Below are 27,987 nucleotides of genomic sequence, written 5' to 3'. Positions count from 1 at the left end.
GACGTTGGGGCAGGGACCGTGGCTGAAGTCCATCACCAATGTGTATGCTTATGATTTGGATGATGGGTCCGTTGAGATGGTCATCCCAGCGTCCATCGTTACAGAAGCGAGCCGATGGGTTCGGCCCAGTGTATTTGCTACCCCTGCCACATGATCCAGTAGTGTGTACTGATTACTGAATATAATTATTATATTTAGTATGTCATTTAGTAGTATCTTGGTGAAGAGTGACATTTTTTTTTCATTTTTCTCAAATCTAGACATTTGTTTCTGTTATCTCTTACAGCAGTAAACGGAAATATCATCAGAGTGTGGTAATGTAAGTCATTGTCACACGTATTTCTGACCCCAGAACTCAGGCATATGGTTCACCCAGACCCAATGGTCACGGTTTCTTTTGGCACCACTAACTGTAATTGGAGCATTGTAGAACAGCAACCAGAAATTTTAGAAGCTTCGGCAACCCATATGCGGTACATTCAGAACAGAAATCAGATCACCCAGAAGCTTTGGGAGCTCCAACTGGTCTGCTCCAAGCCTCCAAGTTACATTGGTACCAGTAGCCCTACAAGACCGATTTAGCATGAAAATGCATACACCAACCATTCTGTAAGGTCTCTGATACCAGCTAGCAGCTACCTACTTTGGTGGACATTACGGCCATGGCTACCATATCTACATTACCAAAACTTGATGCTTACACTAGTGCCCCTTTCCGAACAGGTGCAGTAAAATGGTACCAAAAGAGCAGACCCACAGCAAGGAGGCTACTGGATCTGGAGTTCACAGTGGCACATGGTCAATGTCGATGAAGTGCCCACCAGATTGCTCTTCGAATGGACAGCTCGTTGCTGGCAAATTGCTTTGGCATTTCCTTGAGGACACTTGCTTCCCCATTCTCTTCTTGGGGTACTGAGGTGGCGGTTCAGACACCTCAGACTGGTGAAGGTCGACATGATCTGCAATCTCAGGCTGGCTGATGTAAGCAGGATATGAAGTTGAAGAGCCAGGTCCAGCGAGCAGTTCTCTGCGAATAGGAGGTGCTGCCCAGCACAGTGGATCAACTGCACAAGAAACAGCGATATAAACAGTTACATCAGAAAACATCATACAGTATGCCCCAAGAACAGCTAGGTACAGTGGGAAAATAGCAATGATGTTAACTAGGAAAAGAAAAGATATACAACAAATAAATAATAGTAAACAGATTTTTTTTAGAAAAATAGTAAACAAAATTTTAGATATTAAGCCAAAATAGCTAATTGAAAACTACAATATATATCATAATCATTTGACTGGATGTTTATAATCCATCGAACAAGGCAGCTAACAAGATCAGCTGTCCCCAGCTAAACTTTAGTGAGGAACCTATTGGCAGCTTTATGTGCAATGGACTCCCTCCAATATGCAGAGAGATATTTACAATGAAGGGTACGAATCAATGAGTGTTGCCAGTGCTGAATTCAGCATTTATGCAACATAGCACATACAGGTGTGAATACCCAGTGCAGACAGATTCAGGCCTCAGCCTAGAACCAAAAAACCATTAATGTCCTATTTCAAACATAGGATCGAAGAGATATGGACGAACCCAGCCTTCGGCATGGCTGATTTCTTTCTGGCTCCCCTGTGGTATTGAATACCAAAGTCTTATGTGAATGACATGTGAAACACTACAATTTTATCATGCCAAGGTTTTAGCAAACACTATTGGCTTTATGGTGATTGCAGTATTTGGTCAAGTTTAAAACTCCTTACCATCATATCCTGAGTTGTGTCATGCTCTATCAAATAAAAGCAGGGAATGACAAGAAACTAGACAATAAAATTACAGATATAGGCAACAATTCAGCAGATCTTGGGCTGAGTTAACACACCTTGAGCAATCTCAGCAAACTCTGGTAATTCATGAGCATCTCTATGTGTACGCTTTCGAACATAGTCTTCTTGCAGGGGTCTAGGAATAGCAAAAGAAAACTGAGATAAGTTAACCCCTTCCCTGATGTAGTGTGGGTTCTCTGCCAAGTACCTGGATAAATAATGATGCATCACGTCATGGGAAAATTTCAAAACATGTCATACTTCTTAATCGTAGTAATGGACCAATTAGGTGAGTTGGTTATATAAGTAATACACGGTAGTTAGAACAAAGTATCAATGGATGAACACACCTCCCAATTTCAACCAACGACCTCAACTTTTTCCCAGATGGAGAAGTGTAGTACCTGACAATAAGAATAATGCATCTATATGTTAGGATCAAGTATCATACATGTGATATGCTCTGAAAGGTATCCCTCGTGTCCTACAAGCATTTGTTAATCACTGATGTTTGGAATATCAAAATGAAAACTTCCAGATACTAAGTTTGATAAAACTAGATTTCAATGGATACCACTGCCAATTGATAATATTAAATGACTGTTAGTGTTGTTCAAACTCACATATAATAAGAGACTACTATTACTTATGGCTTAAGTGCTAAGTAGAAAACTGTTAAAAGTTTCATAGATAAGCATATGGGGGCAAACTAGCTAACTGCAATGAACAATAAATATTGTGTTAGTCCTTTAGCAAGTTTGTTAAGCTAAGAAGCTGATGACGACAAACCACAAGTGTTACTGCCACTCAAGTTGAAGAAAGTAGGGAAGTGTGACATACACATCTGCAAATTTAGTGGAAGCCCCTCTGATTCTGACCTCCCTGTCCCAGCCAGGAGGGGGTTGGACAATGTTTGGCTTATCAAGCGCCCACACCCTACTTCCATCTTGTGGTATATCTTCTGGTTCATCACATGATAATTCACGGTTCCACTCACTAGCCCTTGTGCATACAAAAAGCTCCTGAGAAATACTCTCGCGCAGCTCTTCATATTTTTCTTTTGTCGGAACGATCCTCCATTTGTAGCAGTTAGCACACTGTACAGTATAAATAGAAGGTAGAACCGTGCCACGTCCATATCTTGGCTTCTTGGAACTTTGGCGCAGTGAGGTATGATGATCTATGTCACTTTGCTTGTCATGTGTGATCTCAGGATTGTAAAGAACAAGCTGCTTTGATGCGTCTCCCACAGAGTAATCCTTGGTGCTGTCATCATCAATAATATGCACTTCAATGGATTCAGGTACCTTGCAAGGCTTCTTTTTGGAAGGCCAGGACTTGGAAGTATGGACTTCCATATTCTCAAGGTTTGGACCTTGAAAAGTCCTCATGGCGGAATAGTCTTTACCTGCAGCATAGATTACACAAGGTGAACAATAGGATTAATTCAGTAGGATTCTGCCCTATTATTCCTAACAAGAAATTGGGGGACTGCTAGAAATTCAATAAATGGTCTGAAGCCAGAACATTTTGAAGAATCTGAACATTAAAATTTAGAAGTATTGACACCGCAAACGCACACAAACACACAACACATTGCAGTTCTACTAATAATGTGTCATACACATAACTAAGCACACAAGTTGTGTACTATGCACAATGCCAAAAACACAGAACCGATGCAACTTCCCAAACAAGGTGTTCAGTAGCACTAAAAGGCCAGCACTAAAGTTAAGGTCCCGAACCTCTAATGTCAAAATTGACCAAAGTTAAGCACAACATTTGGACCAATTAGGTTTCTTGATCCACAAAGACTGAATAAATTAGTGCAGCACCAGATAGCCCCACATGTAACCCACAAGACAAAACAATAATATGAACCCCCCCCCCCCCCCCCCCCACATCAAGACACCAGACCCGCCCATGCTGGTCCCCCTCATTGCTGCATATATAAAGACTATCAAATCACATCAGCGCTCGAATAAACACTAGAGGACTGTGGTAAACAGAAGCTTCTAACACTCCAACTAGTAGGGACTCTAGCAAATCTCCTCAAAAAAAAGTTGCAGCTGTAGCTGGGACCAGGCTGCTGGGGTATCGGAAAAAAGTGAGAGCACCACGGCCAAAAGCTCACGCTACTAATCGATCTTGCCGCAAGAGGAGCAGAAGCAACGACCTCCCAAACCTGCAACTCAAAAGGGAGACAAGAATCGCCAAAAAAAAAAATAGCAACCACCAAGCGAATCTGCAAGAAAAAAAAGTAACGCGCACGCGCAACAGAACATGGGGATCGTTCGAGCGCCGCGAGGGGAGCTGGGATCGCCCGACACTTCATCCTAGGAAGAACATCGTCCCCTTCCCCTCCAGCAGTAGGCCGCCGCGATCGTGGACGGAGGAAATCAAACTTAGAAAAAAACAATGGAGAACTAAAGCAGAGGAGGGAGAGGTGGTGGGGGGCGAGAGGCGGAACCGGCGTGACGGCGATTTCGCGGAGGATGCGCGGCCTCCGGAGACTCCGACGGAGGGGAAGGGCCAGACAGTGGCGGTGGGGAAGTGGAGGCGGCGAGGACTCGGTGGTGCCGCCTGCTCGCTGGCCGCTTTGCGGTTTCTGCAGTGTGCTCTGTGCCAGTATGGGTGTATGTGTCAGTGGTGGGATGCAAGTGTGTTCTGGCATACACTAGTGTTTTTGTTTGGAAGGCAATGAGATCGTTGGTAATAATCTACTCCTGCTTTTGTTAAGGAAAGGAAAAAAAGATATTACCAATAATACGAGGAGAGTGAATCAAGAATTAGCCAAGCCAATCTCAGTAGTAGGAGTGTCATAAGAGTGTCATGGACATTAAATTTATTAATATGTACCAATAGTATGAAGAGAGAGGAGATATAAGTGTTATGAAATATGAGTGGAATATCATCAGCATAACACTCTACTGGTACAGTTTTTAAAATTCCAATCTAAATCTATTTAATTGTATTGATGACAGTGCCACTGAGATCGATTTTATGGTGGTTGGTTGGCGGGATGACGAGGTGCCGCACACACTAGGGCCTGCTTGAATGGAGCCTGGCAGATTGCTTGCCGCCCCAGCAGCGGGTCGAGCCCCAGGCAACCGAAATCGAAACGTCTCGGCTCACTGTCTGCGCCAGGAAGCTTTGACATGTCTCGAACCAAATAAGTTCTAGATGCATTCAGATGTAGCACAACCCAAACTACTTGCAAAGAAAGAGAAACCACAAAATTAGGAGAAGAACAAAGCCCCCGGGCCCTGAGCACAGCGGCACACGAAAGCGAGGAGGTCAAATGGAGAGGACAACTAGAGGAAGCAGCAGATCTGGGCTGGTGGTGAGTCGGCTACACGATTAGGATTTAGGTTCATCCATGGTGCGAGAGGAAACCATGATCCAGGGTTAACTTTACCGGTAAGAGAAAAAAATAGAGATTGCCGATATACATGTTTATCAGATTTCTCAAAAAATTATTGAAAAAATCCCTCAAATTGTACACAAAAGACTCTAGATTACTCCCTCCTTCCCCATTTATAAGGCATGGTGGAACATGACACGGTCTTCTAAACAACACTTTGACCATTTATTTATCATATATTATATCACTTTTGATTATAAACTTATAATCATTGTAAACTATATTTGATTATGAATCCAATCATATGAAATTTGCATTATAAAAACAAAAATTTAATAGTCAAATTATTGGTCAAAGATGAGAATGTTTGAATCTTCATATACGTGTATGCCTTATAAACGGGGAAGGAGGGAGTATCTCCGAACAATTTTAATATGAAAAATAGAACATCAAAATACATAGAAATGAAAAGAAATATGGACGGGGAGGAAAAGGGATGGGTATGGATTCAAAATTACTAAGAAATTTTGACAAACCGGTCACCACCGCTAAATTTATCGGTTTTCTTAGAAAAATTTTGCCTAGAAATTTACCCCCACCATGATCCGAGGTTGAGACTGCAAGAGGCTAGAGCATAGAGGCGACTGGTGGTGTGTGCGGTTGTGCGGGAGAATGGACTAGAGACGAGATGGAGAGGGTGAGAGAGAGGCGAGAGCAAGAGGCGGCGGCGGGGTGAGAAGAAAATAAATTAGGGTTTGGTGGTGGGTGTAGATAGAGCGTTTGAGGAAGTTTATATGGGATGACTATGGTAGTGAGCTCTTAGTAGGCTTACTATTTAATTGGGCCGTGTTTTAATTGGGCCGTGTCGGGATCAGCATGACCTATGCCGGCCCAAGCATGCTATGCTATGTTAGGCTAAAATTACATGCCTCATCTCTATATTACGAATCCTGGACCAAAAGCGGGCTAACGGATAGGGCCACGTCACCCGTTAGTCCACTGGCCGTCCGATCCGGCGAACGCGCAATGTTGTCCGTTCGATTGCGAATCGGTTTGATCCCTGTTTCTTTGTCAACCCGAAACCTCGGGAATCCTCTCGGTCGCGCATCCCCGGCGGCGCGACTCCCAGCCCCTACGCGTGACGAACTCGACGCTCCAGATCCCACCAGCGCCGCCGGCCTTCTCACGCCACCCGGCCGCCTCCCTCGCGCCGGCCCGGGCCGCTGCTGCCTCCGCCCCGGCCAGCTCCCTGACGTGCCTCCCTACCCCGGCCATATCCCAACCCTAGCCGACTCCCCGCGTCACCCCTGGCCGCGTCGCCTCTGCCATCCATCGCCTTCCTCGCCCCTCCCAGACAGAGATCGATCTCGCTCTCAACCAGCCAGTGCCGAAGAGCTACGCATAGATGCCTAGCCGGCCGGCCAGCTAGCCTCGTCCTCCTCTTCCCATGCCATCGTCGTACTCCGGTCGAACGAGCCTGCTCGATCCATCGCCGCGCCACGTACGGGAGCTACCGATGGACGCCGCGCAAGCGCCCGCGGGAGTGGTGGTCAACATCGAGGCGCTCGCCGGACGGAGAGGGAGCAACGCTCCCGCTGCGCCCAAGGTAAGCGAGACCCGTCGCGTTCCATACATGTACAAGCAACTAGCTAATGGAAAACTGGAACCCTTGCGCACCGCCTGTTTGTGGAAATGCCTGCCTGATCTTGGCTTCGTGGTGCTGCATGAGAGGCAAGGGTTCGCGAATGTTCGTTGTAGCTCTAGCCTCACGGCAGTTGGTCCTCTGGCTCCTCTGTTGCCCAACTCAAATTTTGGTTCAATCTGAGCCAAGTCTGTTCGAGAACTGATGCATTGGTGCTTCTTAATGCAGGACCAAGCATGGAAAAAGTTTTTGTGCCACGTTGGACCAGGATTTATGGTTTCCCTTTTCTTCCTTGATCCCCGGAACTGTACGCACCACACCCTTTCCTTTCCTCTCTACCTCTAAATCTACATCATGCTAAATGAAGCGACCACCGTTCTTTTTTGTCCATCTTCTGCAGCAGCTAAATGAAGCTAAATAGCTAATATGTCCCATAGATATTTGATGAATTGCTCAAGTGTCGATTTATGCAGTGGTATTCTCGCAGCAGCTGCTGCTGAAGGCTTCTCTTTTTAATTGTGGCACTGCATCTGCAAATGGAGTATGCTTAGACACTTGAAGGACAACATGATGACGAAGATATGGCCATCCAGGAACTGGAAAAGTCCTGCATCACCACCAGCAAATGGACAGGAAGGGAAGTGGCTTCCAAATCATTAGCTGCAACAGCTTAAAGCCTGAGTCTGTTGAATTGCCCACCTTTGGCCCAAAGAATTCTATGCATGAATGCAAGAAGAGATACCACGAAGCAGGAGTCACATTTATTCTACCATATTCAAAATTGTCGGTTTCTCTATTCTCCAATTCTCATTATTGAGCAGATGAGATTAATAGTAGCAATGTCAATCAAATATCAGGATAGTTAAATAGATTATGTCTCAGCATTTATGAAAACAATCTGATCGCATCACTGTAATATGTGTGCTCCATCAACAAGACTGATTTAGTGTCAAGCTGTTGTGGCGTAGCAGTCTCATGTCCTACTGGCATAAGCATAGCTCAACAGGAACTCGAGGGGGCTAAGAAGAAGCTGAGGCAAAAACAGAAAGAAAAATGTGCTCAAGGCTATCAAGAAAGAAAATAAAGTACTTATCTTTGCCGATGCACCTTTTTTTCCTTCTCTAAGATATGTACTCAGTGTAATACTTATTTATATATGACTATTTGGTTTACATGAAAAAAAATTATTTCTCCATTAAAGTTTGTTGAATAATATCAGTTCCTCACTTAGTAGGATACAAGATCAGATCTTCTCAAGATAAACCATGTTTAGGAAGCCAAAGTTCATGCAAATGATCCGTTGGGCTATGAACCTATCACTTTTATACACTTATGTCGTTTGCAACAGTTGAATTATAAATTCATTCATATGATTGGTAATTTCAGATAATGTTTGGCAGTTCCACATAAATTTTCCGTACTATTTAGTGTCCTTTCGGAGTGTTCCATAGGGGGAAAAGATCTTGTACTGAAAATAAATGGGAGTACAAAATTATTTGTTCCCTTTTGTGCAAAATGAAATTCATGTCAAGAGGGTATTTAGTTAATAGGTAATTAGTAGCTGAGAGCTTAGATCATAGTTGGTTTAAAGCCTTGAATATGCAATATATTCACTGCGATACTCACCAGCTGCATTCCAATGGTTGCCATGTAGGTCTGCACTGTTGTACACAGGCCATATGCAGGTACAGTCGTAAAGAAATATCGATACCCTTGATAGGAGTATTTTGCTTGATCAGATATCTATATGTTTCTATTTCATAGAAACATATTTCTGTTTGTTGATTAATCAAATCACGATCATACCATGTGAATACATTCGAGGATAAATAGGTTAACAGTGCTTAGTCAATATGTATGCCTTGAGCCCTCATCCATGTCTTCTTTCTAGTGCTGGTCTATTGGTATGACCCATTTGATCATCTATAGGTGTCGACGCCGTCGGTCACACAATGAAGATGCAAATGGAGACATCGTAGCCGGCAGATAGTGGCACACGAGGTGGGGCAATGTGTAATGGTTGAGCAGGACCAAGGTGGAGGAGAAAGATGACCACAAGGTCAAGGTCTAAGATACGGTGGTTAAGCATCACATAGAATCCTAAAAGCTAGTGACCATTGTTTTGAACTCTTAATAGGCTTTTTTATGACTCGGCCTAAATTATTCTTTCTATTATTTATAATTTTTTTACTATAAAAATTAAATAGCGATTTTTATAAAATTATTTTCTCCTATAAATATAACCATCTACCTACATCTACGTACCACTAATGTTTCGGCCACTTTTCAGTGCGAGATATATTCTCCATTTCTCCGAGTGCACTGCTGTGTGCTGTCTACTCGATCGGCGACTGTTGCTCCCTTCCAAGGTCCATTGCAGTTCTGCGAAGCAGGTATTTTTATATATTCTCTATGTACAAATTACGAATTTATTTACCTTGTTTGAAACGAATTTTTCCCCTGAAACACGGTAAAATTTAAATAATGTTTACACACTCGTACACTTGGCATATTTGAAAATTTTCTCCAGCTTCAAATCATCGCCGCCCTGACCCTCGACGAGTACCTCTCCTTGTTGGCGGCGAAGAAGGCGACGAGCTCGCCCCTGTCGGGCAGGAACCTCCTGACGGTCTTGTCGGCGGTGTACTCCTTGGCCCACCGGCGCAGGGCAGGGTACTCGCCGTCCCCCGCCAGGCGCACCCCGGCCACCTCCTCCAGCACGTCCAGCCAGTGCGCCAGCGTGCAGGCGGCGAGGTCGACGAAGCCGAGGGCCTCGCCGCCGAAGAACCTCCTGCCCTCGAGCTGCGCGTCCAGGACCGCCAGGCTCTCCTTGGTCTCCCTCGCGAACCGCGCCTGCGCCTCGCCGGCCGTCCACATCGACAGCCACAGCGGCTTCAGGCACTGAAAAATGCGGAGAAAGATTTTTTTGTTGAGGAATTGAAGAGAAGGATTTGCTCATCAGGAGGATAAGAGGATTCACATGTGCGGTGGATGCGGGATGATTATTGCTGAAGGATTAAGGTACCTTGTCGGCGATGAAGTGGGCCCAGAAGCGAGCGGTGGCGCGGTCGTAGGGGTCGGCGGGGAGGATCCGCGGCGCCGCCCCGCGGTGGAACGCCTCGTCGACGTACTCGACGATGACGAGGGATTCGCATACGGCGCGGCCGCCGTGGAGGAGGACGGGGACGGAGCGGTGGACGGGGTTGTGTGCGAGCAGGAGCTCGCTCTTGTTGGCCAGGTCCTCCACGACCAGCTCGTACGGCACCCCCTTGAGCGCGAGCGCCACCTCCACGCGGTGCGCGAACGGGCTGCCGAACGCCGTGATGAGCTTCACTGGCTGCTGCTGCTGCGACGACATCCTGATCGGCTGGATTTCCTGCCTCGATCGCTCGCCGTTGGGTTTCTTTGTGTCTTGGCTTGGCGAGAGCGAGGCTGATGAGTGAGCGAGCTAGCTGCTGGTGGTGTATTTATAGGGGAAGTGTGGTGGAGCAAGCTAGCTGGCTGTGAGTGGTCAGAGATGGCGTGCTGCGTCCTCTCCAAGGAAAGGAAACTGGGAAGGATCTGTCGATGTCTTCTCTTTTCACACTACTTGGACTGACTCTGACATAAGCAACGATGAATGAATGCATGCATGTACTATACACAGAAAGAGGTTTCAAGCTGAATGTTAAGCAGAGTTTTCAGGTGAGTTTCGTTCGAATCTGTGCAAAGTGTTCCAAACGGTGTCGTCGAGCCGTCAGGTAATTGATTCAGGAATCAGAATCAATCAAGATGGCGAATCGGCGGCGACCATACGGAACGGAATTGTTCGTTGCCGTCGAGGAGCTGCCACGACGTGCCCTTCCGCAGCTCGGCGAAGGCCAGCGGCTCCGGCGTCGGTGCCGGCCATGATTTGGGCCCGCCGGGCCGAAGTATTGTCTCCGAAGTCCGAATCGCACAGGTGATGGGTCCTTTTTTTATTGCTGTGGTTTGGTTAAGGTCCACGTGTTACTTTTTTTTTTTAAAATGTAGCCCATGACACTGCCGAGGCCCAATGCTTACGCCCAATGTGGCCCGTATATGCATAAGGCAATAATTTCCTGCTTCATCAAAAAAAAAAAAGGATCAATGAGACGATGGGCAAGCACGTCCCAGCAAATAGTCCAATTATAATACACCTGGTAGCTTACAGGCAAGGCTGGTAACTGGGCACGACATCCACACAAATATGCAGGCATAGTCGCTGCATTTCTAGTACACTAACAATCGCCTTCCAAACTTCTCTAAAGAAAACAAGAATTATACCACCATTACAGCCAGATGAGGTGAGGCGGGAGGGAACTCAGGAACAGCACTTGCGCAGGATCTCTTGCCGCCGTTTCAATGCAAGTTCATCACCGAAACGCCTTGGCTGATCGTCATGCTCCTGTGACGGATCCCTTGAGATCTGCTGCTTCTCAATATCATCCGCACGAAGTCATCCCAAGCTCCTATGGGAACTTCACCCTCGAAAGTCGATCCATGCCGCGAATTCTGGCTGGTACTTGGGGCCTTGTTCCTGCTTGTCGAGCTTACTCGAATGGAGGTAACACCATGGTGCTTGCGGCGCCTGAACTTCAGCCGCGGAACTTTGACAGACCTTTTGAACCGTAGGCATGACTTCAACCTTTTGGAATCACCTGACGGTTCCTAAACAGCAGGGCAAAGACAACGAAATGATCTGGTCAATAAGAAATTCGCAAAAAAAAAGATCAAAACGACTGGCAGTCATGGCTTCTGAGAACGATTTATTGATTTCAAAGCGATAATTTACTACTTTAGTTATCAGCCATCTACAGCAACTAATCTTCACCAGGTCATAGCAATATAACATATGAGTTAAGTTTAAGTTTTAACAAAGTTCAGTACTGTCGATCTCTAATTCACATCCTGACATCCAGTTCAACTCGGCCAATGGGGGGACAAACCGCACCCCCCCCACCCCAGGGCATTATCTTAAGAAGAAGGCCTTCTTCCATAGATCGAGAAAATCTCCGAACCCCAACCCCGCCTGACACCGGGACCGTGGCCTGGAAGAGCCCCCGGTGACATCCAGTTCAACCATAACTGATATTTTTTGATTCAATGGGATAATAATGAACATTGATTTGTGGAATCAGCAAAGAACTATGCTTTGAAATTTGGACAATCAAGTTCAAAACTAATAATTTGTCGTGATGAAGCAAACATTGAATTGTTTTAGGAATAACTTCAAAGAATTATGCTACAACTGTTACCTGGCTAGTTGGAATGATTTGAAATGCGGAGAGTATACCGTTCTTCTGCTCTATACACCTGACGCATCCCACCTGAATTAGAAAAGAACCAAGTCGTTGCAATACGCATTGTCATATCTATACTTTATACATTGGATAAATTATGAATTCTAACCCAAATAACTAATTGATAATACAATACATGAATAAACCATGTTGTATTCATATTTGACATTTTATCATTTTTGTGCCACAATAGAATGCAGTTATTATATAAATACAACAATAATAAACATCCGCAGAGAGCTAGAAGTTATCTGCATATCTTGCATGTGGCATGATTGTTGTATTTGTAAAATGTAGAAGATTTTTCTTAGGACGTCATGGATCAATAAAGCAGAATGAAACTACAGAAATACAAAGTAAACTCACGAAGTATAAGTTGATATCTGGAATATGAGCCAAGATGACTCTGGTTATTTCACTAGGTAAGCCAAAGTCAGCTGCACAAGAAACCATTCGCAGGCCCTGCAATAATGAAAGCTGCAGCAAGTGCTGAGGAAAATCACAAGGTATTTCACACATCTCAATACTCAGCCTCCGCAATGATGTGATTCTTCCCAAACATGTTGGTATGGCACAGAATGACAGCTCCAACACCTCAAGGCTGGTTAATGCTTCTATGCTTTCTCCCCAAGAGCTCAAACCTTCACATGTGGTTATTGAAAGACACTTAAGTGAACTGAAGGAAGTCAATAACCGAAGTTGGTACCCGCCTGAGGACCATAACTCACAGTACTCAATTGTTATCCTTCTTGTTGGCATAGGGTGTGATTGTGAAGGTGTCTTAGGCTGTCCTAGCAAGATCTCATCACAAGCACAAATTTCCAACAAGAAGCACTCCGGAAGAGATGGTTCAAATCTCAACTTTGGGCATTCTGACACCTTCAGGTGGTGAAGGCTAGGGAATACACACATGCACTCCACTTCGTCACCCGTCGATATAGTTGTCAACCACCTTTCTAGGTTTGGCATGTCGATGATGTTGAGATACCTTAACTTCAGAAATGGTTTGCTGCCCCCAACAAAAACTTCCCCAACACCCTTGACATTTGGTAAGCTTTTTATGACCAAAGACTGCAATTTTGGTAGCTGACCAAGAGGGGGAAGATGGTTGCACATTACAAGGGTGAGCTCAACGTGCACAAGGTTTGGTAAAATGGTTGCCAAATTTAGCATCCACTCAGGAAATATGGAACCTTGATAGCCAAACAGTTCGAAGTGTTCCAAGCTCCTTGGGGGTACGAGTTTTTCAAGTAAAACGTTATATGGCGCAATGTTTGCAACTTCATCACCATTCCAGTAGTTGCCGCTATAGTGGCGAATCTAGATGTCAATGTTAGGGTGGTCCGATGCAAACAAAATTTTTTTAACTAGTTGTGAGGCTGAAAGTATAGTTAATTTCTTTTAGAAAAAAAGAGAAAATACAGTAAATAAGTTTGTTGGGCTGGATCTTAGGGTGGGCCGCGGCCCACCCGGTCCACCCTCTAGATACGCCACTGCCGCTAAGTATCAAAGTGTTGAGCTGCTGACATGTGTGCAATGCAAATTTCTCAAACTTGTAAATGTTTCGCACATTGCTAATATCCGCAAGATGTAGCTTTTTATGCTTCAAGATATCATCAAAATCATTATCGAGATTGGCCTCTTCAGTCAAATCTATCTTGGGCATACGCATCGAACTGCTTACACAATTGTAGTCATCCATATTACTACAAGAAAAATCATCCAAACCAACTGCTAACAGACTCTTGAGGTCGCACAGATTGGAAATGCCATCAGGGATACAAACCTTGAAACAATATGAGATGTTCAATACCTTAAGTTTCTTTAAGCAGCCATAATATCCAGGCATTATTTTAAGGCTAATACAGCATGACAAATTTAGGTGCTCCAAATTGGTGAGGCTGGTGAGAGTCTCTGGCAGTGCAAAAAGTTGTGAGCAGCATGACAAGTCCAAAACCTGAATTTTCTGTAGGTTCCCAAATGATTCTGGAAGCTTTCGAAGTTCCCAGCAGTCTGACAAGCTAAGTTTCTCTAAGTTTACGAGGTTGGTAAAGGAATCAGGCAATGTTTGAAGTCTCTGACAGTCACTTAGATCCAGAATACGAAGTCCATGAATTTTTCCAAACTCTTCAGGTAGTTCTTGAAGTTCATAACGGCATGATAAATTGAGATCCTCTAAATATAGGAGACTACAAAGTGATATGGGCAGAACGCGGATCTTATGACAGCTGGACATGTCCAGTATGAGGAGCTTTTGAAGACTGCCTAATGACAAAGGCAACTCTCTAAGTTCATTACAGGATGACAAATTAAGGTGCTCTAAATAACAGAGTCCACCAAATGATTCTGGCAAGCTAACTAGGTCGAGACAACCAGACATGTCCAAGAAGGAGAGTTTGTGGAGTTTGCCAAAAGATGTTGGCAAAACCTGTAGGTTGATGCATCCTGATAGGTCTAGATGCGCCAAATCCCTTAGTGCACAAATAGACTGAGATAGTAGCATGAGGCGGTAACAACCATGAAGGTTTAAGTAATGCAATTTGGCAAGGTTACCTATCTGAAATGGGAATTCATAAAAAGAACTTGCTGAAAGGTTTAGTCCGTTTAGGCATTGCAAACCAGTGAAAGACCCATGTTTCATTTGACTTTGCATTCCTGATGCATCAAGATAGTGTAATTGCTTCAGCTGGTTTAGTTGACTTGGTAACTCTAAGATAGAACAGCCACTGATGTCCAAGACTCGCAGGAATTTAGTCAGGATCAAGGAGAATGATTTCCCAGAAATATGCAGCCCTTTGCAATCCCTAAAATGGAGCGATCTTGCCTTACCAAGTACAGACTTGATGTTCATGGGAATCTCACTGTAATTCATCAGCACGATGTATCGGTAATCCCCACTTCCAGCACTAACAGTACCAGTCCTTTGGGCATCCATGAATAGGAATTCTTCATTAGCAACACATCTTGCTAGGTCATACACCAAATCATGCATCTGGAATACCCTTGCAGCTTTCATGTGGTGGTTAGCTGCCTGGCGTGTACATAAAAGTGTTTAATGCATAAGCAAACTAAATAATCAGAATTAAGAGCATATCAACAAAAGTAAGTATTAGTTAAACTATGGCATGTGACTAAGCTGACATGATGTGTAATGTAAACAATATCCTATTTTCAGCAGTATAGATGAATATAAATTGTCATATACTCATATCCATGTAAAAGTAACTCACCGAGGATGATATCAGTGAAGCCTCAAGGAAGGACATGCTCACTAGTTCACGGACGTACTCCTCACCACATTTTTCAAATGCCAAACTTCCACTAGCTGGTTGAATCAAGCCAAGTGCAATCCACTGCTGTATCAGCATATCCTTGTCTATGACAGCTCCTTTGGAGAAAACTGCACAGTATGCAAAGCACAATCTCAGGTGAGGAGGCATGATGCAGTAACTAAGCTTCAAAGATGGCATGATATTCTGATCTTCTTTTATCTCCCATATTTCACTGTCCCTCACTGCTTCCCATGCAGCCACTCCTTCCTTGAATCGCATCACAAAACCCAAAGCTTGTGCCGACAAGGGCACACCATTGCACTTCTTCACTATGTCCCTGCCAATTCCTTCTATCCTATGATAATCCCTTCCAGGAACAAAGGCTCTTCGCTTAAACAAAATCCAACAATCATCATCTGATAGGACACCCATCTTGTAAGGCGTGCAAGGATGCATCAGGGAAGCAATCTTCTCACTGCGTGTAGTCACGATGATCTTGCTTCCTTTTGCACCACCACTGAGCATTGCCTTCAGCTTTAGCAATTGCAACCCATTTTCTTCCCATAGGTCATCAAGAACAACCAAAAACTTCTTGCCAGCAAGAACTCTTTGGAGATGACGAGAAACCTCCTGAAGGTTTGCATGGCCACAGTTACCACCATCAATCTCCGAAAGTATAGATTCACCAATTTTCTTCAGATCAAATTTCATCGATACATAGACCCATACTCTATAATCGAAAACTCTCCCAAGATTCTCATCATTGAAAGCTAACCTGGCAAGAGTGGTCTTACCAAGGCCACCAAAACCATAAATGGAGATTGTCAGAATCTCTTCTTTGCTAAATGCCGTCAACATAGCAACTATAATTTCTTTCTCCATGGCCCTCCCCACAATATCTTCACTGATAGAAGAAAATGTAGCTCTGCTACGAACATTTTCATCCAAAGAGCAACAATCAGCCTTGAAATTGAATATATCAAGTTTTGATTCTTCTTTAATATTCTCCAACCTTTGTCTCATCTTCTTCATCTTGTGAGAAATGGTGATGTGTGCCCTAAACTGTGCCACCTGTTTCAATTTAGACTTAATTTCTGAGGTGAAGATTATATAATTCAGAAAGAAGCTCGCCTTTATGGCTTTATCTAATATCACTGATGGTGAAAATAAATAAAAGAAATTTCTGTAAGCATGGTCAATCACTATCATGCCTTACGCAGATGGCTTCATTCCTTGCAGTTGACGCAGAATGAGGCGCCATGTTACTAGATTACACTAGGAGGTTTCTATACTACCAGCAAGATATCACAGAGATTTGTCTAATGGGTGGAACTCTGCTGTTATGCTTTCTCAGGCTTTAAAAGATTTGAAGTCTAATGCACACTGAAGTAGAATACACAGGTGATGTAAAGGTGCAGAAATTTAACGATTTCAAAACTGTACATACTAGAAAGCGCACTCCATGCTTTCTTGCCTGCCTTTAAGAAACCTACTTGTTTGCCGTGTTACAAGTTTAGATTAGACTGGTGCATGAATATTTGGAGACTTGGACAGCTACAGTTAGCTGTGTATTTACCATTAGGCATATATAGAATCAAACGAAAGAAATTTTCAAATAAGCAAATCCAATATGGTATTGCTCATTAGCTATTAGTTTCAGATAAGTACTAAGAATCAGCAGACACTGCCATACTGAATTAGAAACATACCAATGTACCTTTTCAATCCACTTATTTTTATGAATAGTGAACACAGAAAATTAAAATCAGAAAATATGACAAGGTGATCACCTTCTGAAGCGCACCGCGGTCCATATCATTCTTGGATTCCATTTCCTCTAAAATGTCATGAATGTCATAAGCAGCAAACTTAAGCCTCTTGAGCCAAAGGCACACACGTTCCTCTCGTGACGACCGCTTCTCAGCGTCGTTCAACACAGCTTGAAGAGTCACCAGCATGCTCCTAATAGACTCCAAATCTTCCTTGAACTTCAACAGCAAGCTAACCTCAGACCCAATGAGCATGCCAAGCTTTCCCATGACCAGCTTCAAGGCAGCTGAAGCAAGCATCTCACCAACAACCATGCCCATGGTCACGGAATGGTATTCACTGTGGTCAAGAGAAATAGAGGGAAGTGAACTATCAAAATGTATTGATTTGCAATTCTATATATGGGTAGAACTCCTGATTCCTGAAGTCTTTGAGCTGAGTGATAGTGCACTTAAATGAAACTCTTATAGCCTTTCAGCTAAGTGATGGTTCATTTCGTGGAAGGTGGGAGTCAAGTCAAGCTATCCGAGCCAGCCACCTTTTAACAATTCAAAAAAAAAAGGTTGGGTAGAGGTAGATTGCTTCCTTTTCGTTCTTTTTCAGCTTTCCTATTTATTTTTAGAGAAAATCTCAATATCAAAATTCCTTTTGCAATCCCAAACTGCCACGAAGGCATCCTCTACCAATTGAATGAAATCTCTTCCATCAGCGGCTCTGAAAGAAAATTGATGAATGATCATTTGGTATGAATTCCTGCCGTCCCCTACCATCTTAGCCATTGCAAATAATGGTCAGTGCATAAAATCCATTTGACTGAAAACTAAAAGCTGATGAACTGATCAATCATTACGCGGGTGATTAATTTCGTGTGCGTAACTGCTGTTTCTCGCAAGTCACTGCCACTACTTGCTAAGCTGCCAGTGTGCTTTAGCCTCATTTCCCAGAAGATGCAGGCCAAGGGCCAACGACTCTCGAGTCGCTGAGTCAAGTCAACCCATGCTTCCCGTCCATAGATTGTTCCTGGGGATTGGAATTGAAAGAGACAGGTTCCAGTCACGAAAGAGGTATGATAAAGCCTAGTAGGAGAAAAGAAATAGTACAAAGCATGGTGGAAGACAGATGCGGACTCCTGTCCCGTGCCTAGGCATCTAGGAAAGGTCACGAGACAGAAATTTTGTTGAACTACTACAGTTGAGTGGAATGCAAGCTAGTAGCCACCAACCGCGTGGGCGCGGCCCTCACAATCGCAAATTTCAAGTAGCAATTTGCCCAATGCCTCTACGATCAGCACGTCACTAGATCTAACCACAACAAAGTCTAAAGGGACAAAAAAGACATCGGGTCTCGTTAATGCAGGAATCGCCCGTTCCCCATCACTCAATATTTCGTTAAATTCTTCCATTCCTAAACGGAGCAGAAGAATGGGCAAGCGGAGGAACCTGAGCAGGAACAGAACTCGACGGCTAGGCCGCTAGGGTGGCGCGTCGTCCCACCGCGAAGCTTCTCCTCGACTACGCGCGCCCGCACTGAGTGGTGGGCATTAGGTCGATGTCTCAACCCTCGACCACGGAGGCATGTCGCACTTCCCGACCATGGCGACGCCGCGGCTGGTGCCAGCCGGCGCGAGGAGAGCGGCAGCCGAGCCGTCGCCGTGCCTGCCGGATGAAAATGAATCGGATATAGACGAATATACCTGATATTGTATTTATTTTCATATTTGTGTTCGAATACAGAGTGAGATATAAATAGTGTTATTTTTTGTCGAATAAGATTATAATAGATATCGACATTATAAAAATATAACTTTTAAGCATTTGGATACGAATGTTACATATATTGGATACTCAGAATCGGATACAGACGGATAAAAACCATTCTAGCCCGGATCGAATTCGAATATGATCGGAAAATATCCGTACCATTTATATTTCTAATTAGCATACTGGCGTGTGACTGGACTGCAACCCACAAGCAGTGTCCACGGCCCAGTCCACCCCGAAGTGTCATCCACGGCCCAATTCTAGCGTCAGCATGCTAGGCCATCAGGCAAACGCAAAAGAAGCCCTGGCAGTAAAGGAAGAAAATGGACAGAACAGACATGAAAATCTTTAGGCTTCTTCGGTTGCACATGATTTCATTCCGGTAAAATAATAAAAGATATAACAAAAGACTCGAATTTATTCCGAGTCGAAAACTATTTGCAACAAAATAAACTCATAATAAATATAAAAAAGACCCGGATTCATTCCTCATCACTAGACTCATGGCTGAATCCGGTTGCTACTTTATTTGTGAGATTATCCCTTGCCTCATGAAATAGGTCGATTTTCCCAATAGTTGTTACGGTCCTCCCCTCGAGCCAGGCAGCCACCGCCCAAACACTTTTCCCTGTGCGAGTGCTCCGGCGCCTACGAGGCTACGGCCCCTTCGATGGGCACCAACTGGATCACCGCGACTGCGCCCGTGGCGCTCACGGGTTGGACCCTCCCAGCGTCGTGCCGGCACCTGATTGCCAAATCAGCGGGGGCCGGTCACGGCGAGAGACTGATATTTCGCCCGTGCCATCTTCGCCGCTGATCAGATCCACAGAAGAGGAGAGGCACTGCAAGCACGAGCCCCACCGTGCCGCCTCCCGTAATGAGAGCAGCCGCACAACCCTAGTTTTGACTCGCCGCTCAGGGGATCCAAGCCACTGCTGTCTTCCAAGCGGTGCCGGTTGGAAGATGGATGCAAGGGCTGCAGGTGAGGCTGTGCTGATATGATGTGTGAGGAGCCCCCATTGTACCTTGATCAGCTTTGACTCAGTGTTCTAATGTTTCCTGTGTTTCGGGAGGCAGTCACTGGTATGATGACGGTGAGCCAAGTGGAAGCAGAGTCCGATATGGCGATGGCCAGCACACCCAAGGTGATTACAATGATCAATCCCCCCCCCCCCACCCCCCCCCCCCCCCCCTCCTCACAAAGTCACAATCGACATGAGCACGTTTTGACCATCAATTGTTACTATATACATGGTCTCCAGAACTGACTGGCCCATCAACCTGTGACCAAGAGCTCCACTATCTCGGCATGCAAAGAGGAACTTCAACTCAAGCGACCATGGCAAAAGTGAGTTGTCACGAAGAGTGAAGCCACCATTGCTAATGCCAATGAAAGTACCTCCATGGGATGATGGCTACAAGAGCCCGACAAGCCCAACGTACAGCTATCTCTCTCTCTTGTTCTTATCTCTTGTTTGCCTCCATGTTCTAAGTTCGTATGCTTTTGGAGACATGCAGATATTACTGTGAGGATATAGAACAAGATTCACATGGTGAAGATAAGAATTAGAATCCAGGTATAGTTTCACAGTTCTAGATTTAGGTGCAGATTTGGTCCAATTATGTTATATAAACAGGTGGGCATCTTTCGAGCAGTTGTAATAGGATTTCCATGTTGGTGTAATTCAGATTATGATGGTTCAATGTACGATTGCTGGAAGATATCTACCTTTTTGTAACAGCTCGAAATTTTACTAAATTAAATCACGCACTAAAAATAATTTCCAAACTTTTTCGTCGCTAAGCTCGAATCGAACTCTAAATTTCCTGTAAACCTTCTCGGCGATTTTTCACCGTCCCGTCTCCCTGTTCCGCACGTCACGTCCGATCGGCGCGCGTGCTCGACCGGCTCGCGTCGCCACGAATCCCGCTGGCGCCCCTTTTCTTTTTTCTCTTTTCCCTCTCTCTCCTTTTTCTTTTCCTCTTCTTTTTCCCTCTTTCCTTTTTCTTTTTTCTCTTTTCTTTTTTTCCTCCCTCCTCCTCCTTTCTCCTTCCCTCTTCCTACTCTGCCGCGCACGGCCACGAGCTGGCTTGGTGCCGTCGTGCCCCTCGCGCCGCCTCCCCCTGGCCCGTGCACCCCGCCGCGCCGAGCACCCCCTGGGCCACGCGCACGCACTGCCGCCGCCACCCTCTGCACGTGCCCGCGCGCCCCGCCTTTCCAGCACCGCCCACGCGCGTCACGCGTTCCACGTGGCTGGGCCGCTCGCAGTGCCGCCCGGTGCACCGCCACCGCCTTCCTGTGCCACCTCGCCGCTCACGCCGCCGCACTACAGAGCACAGCGCCCCGCCTCGCCGCTCGAGCCGCGCAACCCGACGCCGAGCCGAGCAGCCGACCCCTCCACGTGCTCGTCCTCCCCTGCGCGCCCTCCCTGCCCGAGCCATCGCGTCGCCGCCACGAATTGCGCCCCCGCCGCGTCGCGACACCGAGCGCCATTAATGGCCACGAGCTACCCCGCCGGACACCCGACGCGCTCCACCGCCTTACTCCACCTATAAATAGGCTCCCCGCGCAGCTCATCTCCCCCACGACCTCCACCGCCGCTCCTAGCTCCCTCCCCAAGCTCCCAGCGCCGCCGCCGCGAGCCTGCTCTGCCCGCCGCGCCTACTTCCCGTGGCCGGCCCGCCCCGCCGCCTCACTGCTCGAGCCAAGGGCCGAGGTAGGTTCCCTGGCCCTCCCTCTCCCTTTTCCCCAAGGGCACTCGTGTGACAGAACCGCCTAAATTAAACCGGCTTAAGTGCGCTAACTATCATCTTAATGGTTAATCAAGTTACCACGCTCTTAAAACGGTGTAATCCGGTCGTCTGTCGGGTTAAGGATCGAAAAACACTGGAAGTCTCGCACGAAGACGAGCACATATGATTACAAGGAGACAAAAGTTCTCATAGTTAATTTGTAATGTGGGGTTTTACAAACAAGTTTACGTAAAATATCAGAGTTCAAAATGCAACGGAAATTTAAATAGAAGTTTAGTTTAGAAAAACAACGATAACTATGATGACGTGAGGACGTCACATCGAGTCCACCGATGTGATTCCTGGTTAGCTCCAACCAGCAGCAATTACCTGAAAACAGGGTGACAACAAACCCTGAGTATACTAATACTCAGCAAGACTTACCCGACTAAGGGTATATTTAGCCCATTATCTAGACATGCAAGGCTTTTGGACTGGTGGGCTGGTTTTGCGGAAAAGCATCTAAGAGTGGATCCTTACTTTCAATATTTTAGCTCAAGATTCTATATAGATAAATTATCAGCTAAGATTGCATAGCTAAAGCAAACATGGTAAATATTGAATATTAATTTAGAATAATCATTTCCAAATATCCTTCATGTTCCATTTCATTACTACGATGCGGTGCTGCGATCAAGGTGCTCATATCCGAGAGCGACTGACGGCAAATCGATCTGATTTAACCTTGCAAGGTGGACCTAACACACACGTCACATATAGCCCCGTCGGACCATACGTGGCAACCCTTCACATATGCACACCAAATAGCCGAACTGCCCTGCGACCCGGGACTGCTAGCCCCTCCGATACCAACGACGGGTCAGCCATGAGTTTCTATACTAGCTCCACTAGTGAAGACAGTATCAAGTCCGCCTACCGGTGCGCATATGGTACTGAGCTTACCGGTTTCGACTACCTCCTACTCCCGGCATGTGGTTAGTACTGTTCAAACTCGATCAGCAGGGCTAGACAACGGTACGGGCCTTAATCGACACAGGCGGAGGCTTACTCTTCATCTATTTCATATCCATAATCATATTCATCTCCGTCCGGTCTCCATTTCTCTTTCCTCATCAATTCTTTCTCCAACAACTTTGCCATAAGTAACAAGATCCTATAACTCGCGAGTGACAGGAATCACTCGACTTCTACCGAAACCTATTTAAGCATTGCAGTACTAACAACCTGCACACTAATAGAGTAACTGAGGAAACCTAGGAATTATGCATCTAAGGTTTCAATCAACTCCTAGAAACATAAATGCACAATAATTATATAGTAAACATTGGATATTAAAATTAAGGGTTATGCTCCGGGGCTTGCCTTCTTGAGCTAAGTTAGTTTCCGAGGCTTCTGGAGTCGGGTTCGGGTTCTCAACGGCGTCAGCGAAGTTCATTTGAGCTTCTCCAGGACCTTCTTCCGCTTCAGGCACCAGCTCGTACGTACCGTCGGCGAGAGTAGTCGTGTCTATATGAAATGCACATGCATGAGTGGATGATGATAACAAGTTAAGATTAAAACACTATAGAGTTGTAATCCAACAACTCAGGTTAAGTGATACAGCATCATCAACTCTGTTTTATTGGGCAACCGTTTATAGAGTAGAATCTAACATGTTTTAGTTCATAAAAAGAACTAGGTGTGGTTTTCAAAACCCAATTATTTAAACAAGACAAACAAATCAACATATACTAGTTAAATATGCATAAATAGCCAAAGTAAGGTTACACTTAGCCTCTGGTCATGAAATTTTTACACAGCAAGCATAACTTAGCTAACAACCCACTGTAAAAGTTTCAGTAAGTTTCAAGAAGTAGAAAAAGCAGGAAAAACATTTTACACAGCCACTACGAGAAAACAAATTGATTTGCACAGGCCAAACCATGCAGGTGCTGGTAATGAACTTTTAACTGAGTGTTGGCTATCCTAAGATGAGCTTACAGTAAAATTTTCAGAATTAAAACAGGAACATACAGAGCATGATAAATATAGAAGTTATAGATGTATTTAATAAGTTTCATTTTTCTCAACAGATGTACTAAGTTCTAGTTATCTAAAAATTACTAAACTTTTTGTACAGCAACTAGGCACCAATTTAAAGGTACTGTAACAATTTTAGCTCATGAAACAAAGTTAAACAACATGTACAAACAAAACTAATTAAACAAAGCATAAAGCAAGTTTTAACTAAACTGATAGCTAGGCATGTCAAATGTCCATGAAACTTTTACGCAAGTCTAATAATCTAGCGTGCAACACACTGACCAAAAATGGCAGCCATGCAGTGTATAGAACTAGAGATCTAATTAAAGCTCTAATAAACTTGCATTTAATATAGAACAAAAACTAATGCTCAAATAAGAAAGTGCATGTAATGAAACTTGTAGACTTTGTTACATGGAATCCAAAACAATTGAGTTCGTATTTTTCTGATTTTTCTATGAATTGTTATGAATTTTCAAAGTTCACAGCTAAGTGTTCATGTAACTTTTGCATTCTAGCCCCTGAAAGTTTTTGAATTCTTGCAGAAAGGCCCTTGGCCGGATGAGGAGAAACAAATGAGGGGGAGGCGTCCGGATTCCGGTGATTCCCCTTGCCGGCGGCGAGGGTTAGGGGGTGGAGGAGCTAGAGGGGCTCGAGCCGCACCTGTGGGTGGTCTTGGGGAGCGGGGAGGTGACCGGAGGGGAGGGCTCCGCGGCAGCCGGCGGCCGTAGAGGGTTCTGTACGACGGCGGCGTTACTCCGGCGGCCGTGGGTGGTGGAGAGCGGGTCAGTGAGCTTTAGGGAGCCAAGGGGGTGCGGTTCAGGGGCTGGGTTGGGGTGGAGGAGGCACGGAGCTAGGGGCTCCACGACGAGCAGGCGGCGGCGGGGGCTCTGCTCACCGGCGGCGGTGTACCATCGTGGCTGGGCAGCGGTGGCCAGGTTGAGGAGCTGCAGGACGTCGAGAGGAAGCTCGCTAGGGGTTTTGTTGGGGTGAGGAAGAGCGGAGGAGGGGGCTCCGCGTGGAGGTGAGGTCGGCGGCGAGCAACGGCAGGCGGCGGTCGGCCGCCCTGGTCGAAGGGGCGCTTGGGTTTGGTTCTGGGTGAAGAGGAGGGTGCTGCGAAGCAATGAGGGAGGGGAAATTGGAGTTGGGTTTGTCATCGGATATGGACGACTGAACGGCGGCAAGGCAACGGCGTGGCGACGGCGAGCGGCGTTTGGCGGCATGGCGCGCGGAGGGGCGCCGGGGGCGCGTGGCACTGGCACTCGTGCCAGGAGGAGCGGGTTGGAGCAAAACCGGGGGCGCGGAGGTAGTTTTGGCTGGGGAGCGACGCGTGGGGCGGCCGGGTGTCGACGCCGGCGGCGAACGCCGTCACAGCGAGAAACAGAGAGGGAGGAAATGGGAGAGAGGGACATGAGGGCAGTTTCGTAAATAAACTAAAGTTCAAAATGCAGTTGGTAAATTCAGTTTTTCTCCTTCTTTTTGGCTTCAAATGAAAAACTTTTAAATATGAAAGTTGTTCAAAACTTCAAATACTACAACTTTCGTTTCAAGCACAAATTCATTTGAAGCTTAATTTGAAAGATAAAATTTTAAACTTGAGTGCATTTGAAAAATATCCTATACACTTCGAAATTTAAATTTTTCTCCCATTTTTGTGTGGTAACTCGAAAAACTTTGAACACGAAAGTTGTTTGTCATTCGAAAGCCTATAACCTTGGTTTTGGGCAAAAGTCCATTTGAGCAAGAATTTAAAAGTTATTTTCAAAGCATTTTTCATTGGATTTGAGAACTAGTCATCATTTCATGTGTTAACAACTAGCAAACATGTAATTAAATGATTTTATGCATGCAAGGTTAGTGTTAATGACGATATCAAACACTCGATTAACCCTAACTATAGGTGATTAACACCTAGGGTGTTACAACTCGCCCTTGGCCGCCCCTGCTCGCGCTGCCCACGGCCGCCGCCCGCCCGCCATGGCCATGGCCGTCGCACCCCCCTGCGGGCCCCCTCCTCCAAAATTAAGGAGGGGAATCGACTCCTCGCGCCGTCCTGCCCCTTCTCCCCCTCTCCCCGACCGCCGCCGAGGCCCAGGACGCCGGCCACAGGGCCGCCGGCGCCTCGTTTTCCCCCTCCTCTATTTCCAGTGACGGGAGGAAGGAGAAGGGCACATTTGTGCTGAGCCCCTGCCCTTTCTTCTTTTTATTTAAGAGCCCTTTTTCCTTTATGTTCTTTTTCCAAATAAACCCCTTGTTCTCCCTATTTAAAAACTAACCCATCCACCATACAAAAAATCAATTCCACATAGGTCCCTGCCCCTTTCCAGAATAGCCAAAACATTTTTAAATATTATAATCAAGTCATTTCACTCTCAAAACTAATTACAAACAAGTCCCTGGACCCTTATTTAACCCTAACCACTCCTCTAACCTATCATTTCATACGCCAAAAATTCTCTAATCGCCCCGAAACTTTACCACGCCTTTCATAACATAATTTTAGCCATGCCATTAGAAAACCGCCTAAAAATATTACTCGTATCCCCATATCTTAATTGTTTCCGATTCGAGCTGATCAATAAAACCTTTATTTCTTTTTCCTGATTGTGTGCTTCCTTGTGTGCGTCGTAGATCTTGGTGTGAACGAGGGAGAACCCGTCGATGAGCAATACTGCTGTTGACGCTCCTTAGCACCCCAATTTATGTATCGCAAGCGCACGGATCGTGGTAGCTTTTCCCTTAGAGTACTCCCCCAAGGTTTATCAATCCGTGGATCGACAAAGAACCACCTAAGGTTTTCCATCTAATCTAACAGATCTATCCTAACATGAAGCATGAATTGCACATATAGAGTAAACATTTGATAGATATGAGTGTTGTGTAAATGTTGATCTCATCCATGAACATTGGCGTAACCATAGCAAAACCAAAGACATGACTAGGCCTATCATCATCTAGTTGTAGTTCAAGCTAACGAGCAAATAAATCATGCATCTCAGTCAATAGCATCCTTAAATCAAAACCTCCAATCCAACCCCTCGGGAACCCCTCTACTCAGGCCATGTCCTGTCCCGACGCTCCCTTTAGACAAAAGCACCCCGAAGCACGCTAGACATGTCGAACCCCCTTGGGTAGATCCGGTATGAACTCCTAGCCACCATAGCTACAAGAACACCCCATGCAATCTATCTCGAGAATAGATCTAGGAATAAGCGCACCCAAGGCAAGAACGAAATAAAAAGGAGAGATATGATCGCTAATAGATTCAGAAGACATGATTATCATTACTCACATAATAGATGTGTTTGGATCATCACCGCCGTGTGCACACCATCGATGAATCCAACTAGCTCATGAACTCCGCCATGGCACAACCACGCAGGGAGGCCATGGCGGCTAGGGGCGGCCTAAGCCATCTCCTAAACAATTTCAAAGACTTGCGGTGGCCGTCGTCTCCCTCCGGTCTTGGCCCTAGGTTTTCGTCGAGTTCTGGGTGGATGGATGCCACGAGTTGAATAAGGTGCGAGCTATTTATGAGCCGAGGAAGCCACCGGTCGAAGGGGAGGCCGAACCGCCTCGGAAACGGCTAGGCCAGCCGGCTGGCCTACCCTCTTTCGAGCCCGCCTCGGTCTCATCTTTCGCATGTAGACTCCTCACATTTTCTAGAGTTTATGTCCTTCACGATTGCACCCCTTTGGATGTCGTTATCTTGGAGATATCTTCGAGGAAAGGATAGGATAGGGAATCCTGTAGGGTCGAGATGGCGGACTAGAGGGGGGGTGAATAGTCCTTTCTAAAACTAATTGCGCCGGCTAACCGAAACTTATGCGGAATTGAAACTATTCGCTTAGCCAAGACTTCACCCCTCTAACTATGACTTTAAGGCACCTCCAAAAAGATCCTACACAAAGCAAATGGAGTGCCAAGCTAGTGAGAGCTCTCCTAACAATTCTAATGCCAAGTCATACAAACCTAAGCACTAGTACTTCACAAACCGGGGGAGCTCCTACACAATTCTAATGAGCAAAAGCACAAAGCCAAACCTAAGCTCACTAGATGCTCAAGGACAAGGATACACAATTCAAATCCAAGAGCTCAACTTGCTTAGCTACACAAGCTAACTAGTCACTAGAAAGCAACTACACAAGCACAAGAAATATATGAATGTAAATACAATGCTTGCGATTTGGAGAATGCAAACCACCGAGAAGAGTAGACAAAAATGACACGGTGATTTTTATCCCGAGGTTCACTTGGTTGCCACCAAGCTAATCCCCGTTGA

The 27,987-nt window shown here is 45.5% G+C and overlaps 4 protein-coding genes and 1 long non-coding RNA gene across 11 annotated transcripts; 2 read left to right on the top strand and 3 right to left on the bottom strand.

Moving 5' to 3' along the window:
- Positions 1 to 407: 407 nt before the first annotated feature.
- On the bottom strand, positions 408 to 5,948 carry LOC120704400 (methyl-CpG-binding domain-containing protein 2-like). 3 transcript variants are annotated; one of them, XM_039988772.1, is made up of 5 exons: positions 5,779 to 5,948; positions 2,662 to 3,229; positions 2,172 to 2,225; positions 1,878 to 2,029; positions 408 to 1,064 (listed from the first exon to the last, which is right to left on the bottom strand). In XM_039988772.1, exons 2-5 carry the CDS (start codon positions 3,210 to 3,212, stop codon positions 784 to 786), a joined length of 1,038 nt encoding a protein of 345 aa, XP_039844706.1. In that variant the 5' UTR covers positions 3,213 to 3,229; positions 5,779 to 5,948; the 3' UTR covers positions 408 to 783. The 3 variants fall into 3 exon arrangements, with proteins under 3 accessions (XP_039844706.1, XP_039844704.1, XP_039844705.1); XM_039988770.1 differs by having other exon boundaries at positions 5,785 to 5,944; XM_039988771.1 differs by lacking the exon at positions 5,779 to 5,948 and adding an exon at positions 4,292 to 4,598.
- A 369-nt stretch (positions 5,949 to 6,317) lies between these two features.
- On the top strand, positions 6,318 to 8,022 carry LOC120704399. Of its 2 annotated transcripts, none has more exons than XM_039988769.1 (3): positions 6,318 to 6,791; positions 7,056 to 7,134; positions 7,301 to 8,022. In XM_039988769.1, exons 1-3 carry the CDS (start codon positions 6,633 to 6,635, stop codon positions 7,384 to 7,386), a joined length of 324 nt encoding a protein of 107 aa, XP_039844703.1. In that variant the 5' UTR covers positions 6,318 to 6,632; the 3' UTR covers positions 7,387 to 8,022. The 2 variants fall into 2 exon arrangements, 1 of the variants encoding a protein (XP_039844703.1); XR_005687544.1 differs by having other exon boundaries at positions 6,322 to 6,791; positions 7,228 to 8,022.
- Positions 8,023 to 9,238: 1,216 nt separating this feature from the next.
- LOC120704398 (glutathione transferase GST 23-like) lies at positions 9,239 to 10,448 on the bottom strand. The gene is made up of 2 exons (XM_039988768.1): positions 9,853 to 10,448; positions 9,239 to 9,728 (listed from the first exon to the last, which is right to left on the bottom strand). The coding sequence occupies exons 1-2, from the start codon at positions 10,183 to 10,185 to the stop codon at positions 9,360 to 9,362; spliced, it is 702 nt and encodes a 233-aa protein (XP_039844702.1). The 5' UTR covers positions 10,186 to 10,448; the 3' UTR covers positions 9,239 to 9,359.
- A 500-nt stretch (positions 10,449 to 10,948) lies between these two features.
- On the bottom strand, positions 10,949 to 18,831 carry LOC120704397 (putative disease resistance protein RGA1). 4 transcript variants are annotated; one of them, XM_039988767.1, is made up of 8 exons: positions 18,609 to 18,831; positions 17,190 to 18,189; positions 15,358 to 16,470; positions 13,630 to 15,158; positions 12,494 to 13,436; positions 12,083 to 12,154; positions 11,378 to 11,495; positions 10,949 to 11,305 (listed from the first exon to the last, which is right to left on the bottom strand). In XM_039988767.1, the coding sequence occupies exons 2-8, from the start codon at positions 17,487 to 17,489 to the stop codon at positions 11,187 to 11,189; spliced, it is 4,194 nt and encodes a 1,397-aa protein (XP_039844701.1). In that variant the 5' UTR covers positions 17,490 to 18,189; positions 18,609 to 18,831; the 3' UTR covers positions 10,949 to 11,186. The 4 variants fall into 4 exon arrangements, with proteins under 4 accessions (XP_039844701.1, XP_039844699.1, XP_039844698.1 ...); XM_039988765.1 differs by having other exon boundaries at positions 10,949 to 11,495; positions 17,190 to 17,508; positions 18,020 to 18,189; XM_039988764.1 differs by having other exon boundaries at positions 10,949 to 11,495.
- Positions 18,832 to 19,772: 941 nt separating this feature from the next.
- Positions 19,773 to 20,649, top strand: LOC120705253. Its single transcript, XR_005687855.1, has 3 exons — positions 19,773 to 19,911; positions 20,007 to 20,074; positions 20,192 to 20,649. It is a non-coding gene; the product is annotated as an uncharacterized LOC120705253 (long non-coding RNA).
- The last annotated feature ends 7,338 nt before the right edge of the window (positions 20,650 to 27,987 follow it).

The sequence above is a fragment of the Panicum virgatum genome, chromosome 4K, assembly GCF_016808335.1.
Source record: "Panicum virgatum strain AP13 chromosome 4K, P.virgatum_v5, whole genome shotgun sequence".
Lineage (NCBI taxonomy): Eukaryota > Viridiplantae > Streptophyta > Magnoliopsida > Poales > Poaceae > Panicum > Panicum virgatum.
This window is presented reverse-complemented; position numbering and strand designations above follow the sequence as displayed.

Coding starts and splice junctions, on each gene's coding strand:
- LOC120704400 (XM_039988772.1), bottom strand. CDS start 3,212: ATGAGGACTTTTCAAGGTCCAAACCTTGAGAATATGGAAGTCCATACT. Junction 2,030..2,171: donor TCGTTGGTTGAAATTGGGAG/GTGTGTTCATCC, acceptor TTATTTATCCAG/GTACTTGGCAGAGAACCCAC. Junction 1,065..1,877: donor GTTTGCTGAGATTGCTCAAG/GTGTGTTAACTC, acceptor TTTCTTGTGCAG/TTGATCCACTGTGCTGGGCA.
- LOC120704399 (XM_039988769.1), top strand. CDS start 6,633: ATGCCATCGTCGTACTCCGGTCGAACGAGCCTGCTCGATCCATCGCCG. Junction 6,792..7,055: donor ACGCTCCCGCTGCGCCCAAG/GTAAGCGAGACC, acceptor TTCTTAATGCAG/GACCAAGCATGGAAAAAGTT. Junction 7,135..7,300: donor CTTCCTTGATCCCCGGAACT/GTACGCACCACA, acceptor CGATTTATGCAG/TGGTATTCTCGCAGCAGCTG.
- LOC120704398 (XM_039988768.1), bottom strand. CDS start 10,185: ATGTCGTCGCAGCAGCAGCAGCCAGTGAAGCTCATCACGGCGTTCGGC. Junction 9,729..9,852: donor CCCACTTCATCGCCGACAAG/GTACCTTAATCC, acceptor CGCATTTTTCAG/TGCCTGAAGCCGCTGTGGCT.
- LOC120704397 (XM_039988764.1), bottom strand. CDS start 17,489: ATGGGCATGGTTGTTGGTGAGATGCTTGCTTCAGCTGCCTTGAAGCTG. Junction 16,471..17,189: donor ACCGCGGTGCGCTTCAGAAG/GTGATCACCTTG, acceptor AAATTGAAACAG/GTGGCACAGTTTAGGGCACA. Junction 12,155..12,493: donor CAGATATCAACTTATACTTC/GTGAGTTTACTT, acceptor TTTCTAATTCAG/GTGGGATGCGTCAGGTGTAT.